General features: G+C 39.3%; 1 protein-coding gene across 1 annotated transcript in view; it reads right to left on the minus strand.

The window, feature by feature from the left end:
* Positions 1-472: 472 nt before the first annotated feature.
* Positions 473-9,734, minus strand: part of cep104 (centrosomal protein 104kDa) — a 56,397-nt gene continuing 47,135 nt past the window's right edge. Inside the window, exons 17-22 of the mRNA XM_015380195.1 lie at positions 9,389-9,461; positions 9,082-9,190; positions 8,809-8,947; positions 7,992-8,065; positions 4,765-4,852; positions 473-1,502 (exon numbers count right to left, since the gene is read on the minus strand). Coding sequence (XP_015235681.1) covers positions 1,369-1,502; positions 4,765-4,852; positions 7,992-8,065; positions 8,809-8,947; positions 9,082-9,190; positions 9,389-9,461 — 617 coding nt within the window. The 3' untranslated portion in view covers positions 473-1,368. The remainder of the gene's footprint in view (positions 1,503-4,764; positions 4,853-7,991; positions 8,066-8,808; positions 8,948-9,081; positions 9,191-9,388; positions 9,462-9,734) is intronic.

Here is a 9,734-nt window from a genome sequence, read left to right on the forward strand (position 1 = left end):
ATATATATATATATATATATATATATATATATATATATATATATATATATATATATATATATAAAAACGTTCTCAATTTTCAGATGTTAAACATTTTTTTTTAAACTGTCTGACTTCACTCAAATGATTTGTGTCCTTCTACCAAACGCTCCCAATAATTTGCTGGAGCTCTGCCCTGTTCCTCCTGACAGAACCGACTGGATGGAATCAGCTTTGCCTGCAGTTTTTAATAGCCAAACCATTTTTAGCCAAACATTAACTTCCAGGTTAGTTTCACGTCTGTAGGATTTCAGGAACAGATGGATGACACCTTCATGCTTCTGAATAATCCAGACAGTTCTCTTCCTTATATCTTGACTGTTTCCTATTTATTTTTAAAGCTACACAAGGAAGCAGTAGAAATTACTGTGTCCTCATTTTACTCAAATGTTATAAATGAATAAAATCACAATATCAACAGTTGGGCTTTTTAGGAAAATGAATAATCTCTGTATGTAAGCTTCTCAATCAGAAGAAACTAATAAATAAACTTCCACTCTCTTTTTTCTGCCTCGTTGCAAACAAATTATTTAGGTAATCGTATCTACCTAACAAAGAAATGTTTGTGTTTAATGTAGGATAGTAAATATAAACAAAACAAGTGTACAGTGTGCAAATATACGGTTTTACCTGTGTGATGAATAAATGGATAATAAAGTGGTATTTTTGTCCTAACGTCAAGTCAAATCAAAGAAAGTAGGGGAAAAAAATCTTTAAACCTGACTTGAAGTTTACACAGAAGGTTTACTTAACAGACTTGGCGACCAAATATCCTCGATGATTTCATGGTGACATAATCAGTGCTGTCTCAGCTTGGTGAAACCGTGCACCAGAGGAGAGCCGGCATTGTCTATAACGTAAGAGATGACTAAGCAGAGCTGGCTGCAAACTTGGAAAACGCTGCATCGTGTACTTTTGAATTTAAACCATTAGCTTAGAATACAGATAAGCACATCCTCACTGTGGCTGTATTTTCCCAGTATAATTGTCATCCTCTAAGCTGTTAAGAGCTGTATAGTAAAACTTTTTTTTATTTTTTATTATTATTTAAATAGAATACGGAGCCTTCAAAAAGCAGTGAGAAAAATAAGAGCTTAGGAGGCCAGAAGCCTTGTTTTACCAGCACACAGTGAGGTCATGCGTATTGGCCCTACAGGTGTTTGGTGGTGTAGGTTAAACCTTTGGAAAGGAAAGAGTTATTCAGGTGAAATATAAAAGGCTAAACTTCATTGTCTTAATGCGGTTTGGTGTTCTCAAATGAATCAGGTTGTTTGTTCAGAAGAACTATCGCTTCAACTGAAGTGCGATGGAGTTTGTGTCGGACCAGTTTCATCGCTTTCCAGCCGCATTTCTTCTTGCACCGGGTGTCAGGGATGGAATCCGGCTGCCTCGGCCCACTGGTCCAGTTCTGGTTCCAACTCCAGCTCTGAACGGCCACAACTGCTTTGTTCCAGCAGCCCTTCCTGGACAGAGAAACACGCACACTGAAAGGGATCCTTTCACAGCAATAAACATCAGAGATCATCAAATCTGCTTACATGCTCTTTTAGTTTCAATATATAGAAATGTGGAGATTTTCCCAAGCAATCTAAAAATAAAGATTTATGAAAGTCAAAAATATGAGATTATTCTTTATTTCATGTTGGTATTAATAGTGTTGGCTTCTAGAAGTCTGGTTCTTTAATAAGAAACTACATAAAGGATTCAATGTGGTATGTTTTTTAATATTCTTATATCAACAAATGTGAAAACCAAATATTTACTGCAGCTACGGTGACCAAATAAAAAAAAAAACAGATGTGCGAAAATTGGGATGCAGAACAGACTTTTTTAGCTTTGCGTTTCATTTGTGACTCATTTTAATGTTGTTGCTTTACATTATGCTCCTCTCATAACAAATTGACAAAAACAATTTCAGCAAACTTAACAAAAAGCTCTCTGAGAATCAGTCTTTGATGTGGCTGAGGTTTATTTTATTTAAACCTATTTTCCATCTTACTTTGTTGTAAAATCTGGACTATGTAGGGGTGCTGCAGGGAGGTCATGGCTGGCGCTGCGGGGGATCTCTTTTAGGGCATGGCAGTCGGAGGTTCAGGTGCCGTTATACCTGGGCTGTTTTTGCACTGTAGCGGGTATCTATCCCTTTCTTGAAGTTATAGCTTGAGTTTCCTCACTCTTCTCACCCTGGGAGGGTGGGGATCTCCTCCTAGGTCTAAGGGTTGGTTCCCTTTCAGGGGGTTCAAGTCTAGAGGTGCAAAGATAGTGTATGTATGAGGAGTGTAAGCATGTGTTCAATGTCTGAGTGTCATTTTATTGAGTGTCCGTACAAATCTGTGTGAGGGTAAAAGGGTGGGTGTTTTTGTCTTATTGTCCGGTTAAGTGTTAGGCTGCCCCCATGCATGGACCATTGTAGGCCCCAAACGTTAATGGAGCCGGTTTCCTCCCCTCCATACTCTCTCTGCAGGTGTTGGTTCTTTCTCTGCAGGGCTGGCTGCTTCGCTGGGTGTCATCTCATTCTTGCCAGCTGCTGGCCGAAGCCTGGGCCCCTGACACTGTGGAGTCTGTGCTTCGAGGTCGTGTCCCCCTAGGCCTCAGGTTTCTGGACCCACAACTGGGTCTGCTTTAGGCATGACTGGCTGCTGATGGAGCCCATGGGCTTGTTGCTGCAGCTCCGAGGGGCTTTAGCACCATAGCTTTGAATATGGCTGAAGGAGACCTTATGGATTGTATTGCAAAAATATGTATGCAATATGTGTTTAATAGTTAATTAAATAATAAATATTTTAAATAAAAAACATATTTCATAAACATATTTAAAGGTATAGAGGACGATCTTTGCGGGTGGATTATCTAAATAAGTGGTTCTCCTAATTGTCAATTATTCTGGTGATATGTTTACGTAAAGCCGTCCAACATGCTCTCTCCGTTAGCTATCTTTTTCTGCGCATGCGCACTTTCCCGTGTATATCTGTGGTGAGCTACGGTTTCAGCCAATCATTGAAGCTCACCGTGGTTCTTTGAAAATGGCAGAGGGTCGTAGGAGAAAAAGTGTCTACAAAGTAGACAAGAAAGGCCTCAGAAGAGGCAGATATACCCTGGAATGATCTGCGCACAGAGTTCTCCTTGCAAAGCATTATGGGATTTGCTGTCACAGCAAATCCCATAATGCTGCTGCTACCTGACAGCGGCGACTAATAACAAAGATGGCGCAGACACTGCGCGTTGGAGGAGTAGTTACGTGATCAACAGGGAGCAAAAAGCAGTGATCATCTGTACGAACACTAAGTTACCGAGAATGCTATAAAGTCCACTATATAGTCCCCACTCTAAATAGTGATTGAGGGATTTAGGGGTTAGGGCGTACGTTTGGACACAGTAAGCTTGTCTGAGCTATTAGAAAAACAACTTTTAAACAGCACGAGGAGAAATGGGCTCATGCATGCCCTCGCACGTGTTTATTAGAGAAACCCTCTCTGGAGCGGGTTCAGGGTTGTGCATGGGCCCTATTTTTGCCCTGTCAGTGAGCCCCAGGGCAGCTGTGGCTACAATGTAACTTGCCACCATCAGTGTGTGTGTGTGTGTGAATGGGTGAATGACTGAATGTAGTGTAAATGACTTTGGTTGAGTCTCCTGACTTGAAAAAGCGCTCTATAAGTACAGGCCATTAACCATTTTAAAGTGGAGAAGGCGGGCCTTTTCAAAAATCTGCAAAAATCCTCCACTATAACTTTAATACTCCCTTTGTTGTCATGTTTAGGCTAATGTGTTTTTTTCTATCTTAATTCTCATGTCTTGCAGGTTTGGAGAAAGACTTTTATAAGTTATTGTGCATTTTTTGTGTTTTCTTCTCTTCTCTTTTTCTCCCTCTCTTAATCCTATTACCTCTTCCTTTTTTACCTCCGTTTTCATGTCAATCGCAAATTTTTTGTCCCCCCCCAAAAGAGCTACTTGCAATAGTTTTATACACAATAACCAGGTGGAACATATAGAAACAGCCACAATTGTCTACTTGTGAAAGCAAGTATGTTTGGCAATTATCCAGCACCAGGACATCGATGGACATCAATCAGTGCTATATTTGCAAAAAGGGAACATTAACAAAGAAAATGAAAAGAGCAACATGTGCAGGTTGGTGACGACGATGGCGGAGACGTAGGGCACTGGTGCATCTGTCTAACATAATGACTGCAGCTCTGCTTTCTTTGCATTTAGGAAAAGCGCCTATGAATATTTATGTGTTATTTTTTTTTCCAGTCAAATGCGGGATATTATTTCCATTTCTGGGAGAGGAACAGAAATAAAAGATGCAAATCTGGTCAACCTACAAGATGCACAAGCAATATAAAATAAAAGAACGCAAAAATCTCCCATTATTGCTGTAAAAATCAATTAGACATAAGTTAGGGACTGTTTGTCTCTGCAGCACAGTCCTCTAGTTTTCTCTGTCTAAATCAGACTAAATCAGACCTCCCCCCCACCCCCCCACACCCCACTTAAAACACTAAACACTGACCTACCGAGCCAACAAAAACAACCGGCAAAAAATGAAGAGTTCCTTTGAAAAATCAAACATAAATTAGATAACCTTGCGACAATTCTAAGTCTATATTTTGGAGGATGACAAGGGGGAGAAAACGTTACACCATAAAAGTTTAACCCACAAGTGTGAACTCTACCTCTCACATTCTGCCTGCCATGTAGGCAGGAGGAGGATGAATGCTTTACCTTGTGTTGGATGGGTTCTTTGGGACACGGCGGTTCTGCGTGAGTTTTGTTTACAGCCCTCTCTGCCCATGAGGTGAGCCTTCCAGGCCTGGAGTCGTGACAAAAACGGCACAGTGAGTTTCTTCCATCTCAGAAAACCTTCCTGACCAGGACAACCACAGGTGACTGTAGGCCAGTCAAAGGCTGACTGGTTGCCCTTCCTCCCACTAACATTGCGCTCTTTCATCAGGTTTAAACTCACAGCAGAGGCACACAGAATTGGACCCTTTTTAAGCTTGTAAGCAGTAAATGATACTAAAATTAATTTTCAAGTCTTATTTTTTATTTATTCTCTAGCTCAAATTTTTGCTGATTCATTTTTTTGTGTTTGTCTAGATGTATTCTTAAACTAGCTTAAATAGCTCATCTAGTGGCTTCTGGTGCAGCTGATACTATGTTAGACTGTTTACATCTAATTACACTTATTTAGTATAAATTCTAATTAAAACTACATATTCTGCTCTGATGCAATGCAGGGGGAAAGCTCTTTAAACATTTGATCAAAAAGGATAACGAAAAGATGCAAACTTTACGCTAAATGTTATTTACTGACCCCAATCAATTGAACACTGAGGCATGTACAGCGCAGCAAAAAAAGGTATTTGGTCAACCACTGAAGTTCTACTTGGAAAGATAAGAGAGGTCTGTAATTTTCATCATGGGTCCAATGCAACTATGCACAATTAAAATACAGTAAATGTAGGGTTTTTAAATTGTTACTTGTATTATGACAACTATTTCCAATCATGATCTCTAGAAAAGACACAGCCTCAAACAGTCAGACTCCAAACTTAACCATGGCAAAGACCAAAGACACCAGGAAGAAAACTAGACCTGTTCCAGGCTTGGAAGAGTGAAGCTACAATAGACAGCAGGCTGGTGGGAATAAATCAGCATTGAAAGAAAATGGAAGAGATATCTGACCACAGATAATCACCCTCGACTGGGGGCCCAGGCAACATCTCATCCCATAGATCAAAATGATCTATGGGATGATACCATCAGTAACACTACGAGGAGATGGAATTTTATCCTTCAGTGCCAGGCATGTCCCCTACCTTAAGAAAGTACATTTCCAGGTCTGTCTGACGCAGAGAGGATATAGATGATCCAGAAGAGAATTTGGATAATATCATGTGGTCAGATGAAACCCAAACAGATATTTTTGCCACAAACTTAATTTGTCCTGTTTAGAGGAAGAAGAAAGCTGAGTTGCATCACAAGAAAACTATACCTACTGTCAAGCATGGTGGTAGAAACATCATTTCACCATATCATCATATCATTTCACCATATTAAGGGTATAATAAATGAGGCTACGTATGGGGAGATTTTTAAGCCAAAAACTCTTTTCCATGATTGAGAGCGCAACGCTCAGGCAATGAAGGAGTTGCTCGACAAAAAGCATTTCAAGGTCCTGGAGGGGCATAGCCAGTCTCCCGACCTCAAACCCATAGAAAATGAATAGAATATCAGTGCTCTATGGGAAATCTGTGTGGAGGAATGGATCAAAATACCAGCTTGGTACAGATTTAAGTTGTATTCCCGTCAAACATGGTGTCGGCAGCAAGGGCAGTGGATTAACATAGTATTCCTAAGCAAACTGAATGGGCAAGAGCGATGAAGCGGTCTGAAATGCACAGGGGTGAAATTATCTCTGACACCAGGTTCCATCTGATTGCAGCTTTCCAGGAAACATTTGACCTCTATCATTATCAACAAAAGTGATGCTACAAAGTATTGAGTGGAACTTTTTTTATGGACACAACACTTGTTTTCCACCAATATTTCCAAATCCTATATGATTTCCTGGATTGTTTCTTTCCCTCAGCTTCTCTCTCATAGTAGAAGTGTACCTATGTTTAAAATTACAGGCCTCTTTCATATTTCTAAGTAGAAGAACTTTCCCAATAAGTGGCTGACTAAATATCTTTTGAGCCCACTGAACATATTCTGCAAGGATTGAGAAACACAGTTCATTACTATTTTGTGCAGAACATTTTTCTTAGCTTGTGTCAAAGAAACATGGAAGTCTGCTGCAGTGACGGAAACATACAAAGTCTTTCTGGGAGTTTTATATGTTAGTTCCTGTGCAGTAAGATTAACCCAACATGTTCCAGAGACATCAAGAAACTATTGTAAAGGTTGTTAAGTCCATAGGAGGCAGTAAATAATCTTTGTCATGATCATAAACGTTCTTTAGACAATAAAGGATGTTCAGAGCAATGTTCTGCTGATTAAACATTGGCTAGATGGCAAATAGCCAAACCATCTTAGTTTTAAGGATAAAAAGAAAATGGAAACTTGATTATGTTCTAAAACGAATGGAATTGCCTGGCTGTGCGTTTCCTAGAGGGGGCCACCTTCTACAGTTGCCTTTTGTATCTTCTTTTTCTATGTCTGCTTCTCTCTCCTTAAACCCCAGCCGACCTCGGTAGATGGCCGCTAACGCTGAGCCTGGTTCTGCTGGAGGTTTCTTCCTGTTAAAAGGGAGTTTTTTTTCTCTCCACTGTAGCTACAAGCATGCTTAGTGTGAGGGATTACCTTCGAGTCGATGCAACCAACTGGTTTTCCTTATATAGAAAACTTTTAATCATCCATCCATTTTCAAACATGCTTAATCCCAAGTGGGGTCACAAGGGGTGCTGGTGCCTATCTCCAGCTGTCAATGGGCGAGAGGCGGGGTAGACCCTGGACAGGTCGCCAGTCCATCGCAGGGCAACACAGAGACAAACAACCATTCATGCACACACTCACACCTAAGGAGAATATAGGTAATTAACCTAAGGTCATGTTTTTGGACTGTGGGAGGAAGCCAGAGTACCCGGAGAGAACCCACGCATGCTAAGGGAGAACATGGAAACTCCATGCAGAAAGACCCCATGCCGGGAATCGAACCCGGAACCGCTACCCACCGCGTCACTGAGCATCTTTTAATCAATAATATTCAATTCCATTCAATAATCAATAAATAAATTGAATTGAAAAGCAAAGAATGTTAAGTTAGCATTTAAGGAGAAAGGCTGTGAAAATATGTGTTTTAGCCTGACACCTGTTTGGGCCTAAAGTCTACTATTATGTAGTATCTTTTCTCTTTTGCTTAAGGTATAAAGAAAAGACAAAAAAAAACATATTTTAGCATACAAAGGCAAAGCCATTCCAGTTTGTTGATGTTTATGCAATCTCACCTCCTCTCCTGGTGGAAAGTTGTTGTGACATAAAGGACAGTGGTTGGAGGTGGAGCCTTTACCTAAAACAAGCGCTGGAACACAAACATCATACATTTAAACAGACTACCATGCGGTTACAGGAAACCAATAAAACCTGTACAAACAGTAAAATACAGATGAAGAAGTGATTAAAACCAAATTTATTTTAACTTGTCATGAAAGATGGCGATAGGCAGACCTTAACATAAAGGCAATGCAAACAGATCAGAGCTTAATTATTTACATAGCATATGGCTGCTGACAGCATAGGCCGTAACAGGAATATAAATTCATGGGTTTTTAAACATAGTTTTAAACGAAAATGTCTCATCTGACACAGAAAATGTGTATCTGTAAAGCTGATTATAAAAGATAATTACACATCAACTTCACAGAGTCTTCTAAAAAAACAAAAAACAAAAAAAACACGAATTTGGGGCAAATGGTTAAAAAAAAAAACAGAGAAGAAAGCTACATATGTATTATTTCACCATCGCTGTTTGTTGAATATATAATTTTGATGAACACGCAGTATTTATTTTTGTGATATGATTTTATTTTAAGCCACCTAGGAGGAATTATCTTGTTTGTGCTATTTGCATTGCCTTTATCATGTTAGGCGTTGCTGATTTATTTACAGATTAGATTCAGTAGTTGGATCAACTCACTGAACATACAAAGAAAATATCTATCATCTCTAGTTGAGTCGTAGCCTTTAAAGCAACATATTACAAAATGATTTGTTTTCTTTCCCTAGAACATTGTAAAGACTTTCAATGCACCAAATATGACTTACGGTTACAGTTTGAACCCTTGACGTGGCGACTGAGATCCTCAGAGAGCACAGCCTCTGAGCAACGTGGACACTGGCTGAACTTGGACCTGTTTTCACATTCCCGCAGCAGGTGCTCCGTGAGGCTCGCTATCTCAACTACCTGTGAACAGAACAAACACATACAGAGGGGCTCTCAGTGGAACAGACTCTCAAATGAACTACTTTTAAAAAGGTTACAAAAAAGCAAGTGCCAAACCTAAAGGATTATACAATAATATGGAGGAAGGATCGTACCTGTCTGCACTCATCACAGCGCCGCAGCATCAGACACTGCTTCCAGTAATGAAGGTCCAACCCATCCTCTGTGAACGACTCATCTTTGTTGCCGCAAAAAATGCACATGCTGGAATAGATCGTAGATATCCTATTAGCTCAAGGTGCAGCAGCAGTGAAATTAAAATAAACAAGCTAAACAATTTTACATTAAACAAAGAAGGACGTGACGGAATGTTAGAACATTTTTTCATCCACTAAAATTTTTATTTATCGTTTTTATTTCATATGATTTTTAAAGATCTGCAGTGGATTTAAAATAACGTACTTATCCAGATAATCCATGGATTGCTGTATATCTACGCAGTCAGTTGTCTTGCTCTGAGGTTGTTTTGTGTCACCTGGTAAAAAATAGGTCCAAAAATAAAGCTTGCACTTAAAGATCTTTTTTTTTTTCTTTCAGAATTGCACAAAGAGTTTTAAAACAAAATAATGCAGATTTAAAAAAAAAAACAACACAAAGAATTCTTGTCATAATCAATAAATCACAATAATCATTGCAATGCTTTAGCCAGATTATAAGGACCTCTGTGAAATAACATTCAAGCAGGTGTTAATCATACCTTTCAATAAGCCAGGACTTCTGTATCAATAATACTATATCTATCTAAAAT

The sequence above is a fragment of the Cyprinodon variegatus genome, unplaced genomic scaffold (genome assembly GCF_000732505.1).
Source record: "Cyprinodon variegatus isolate N-32 unplaced genomic scaffold, C_variegatus-1.0 Scaffold209, whole genome shotgun sequence".
Classification (NCBI taxonomy): Eukaryota; Metazoa; Chordata; class Actinopteri; order Cyprinodontiformes; family Cyprinodontidae; genus Cyprinodon; species Cyprinodon variegatus.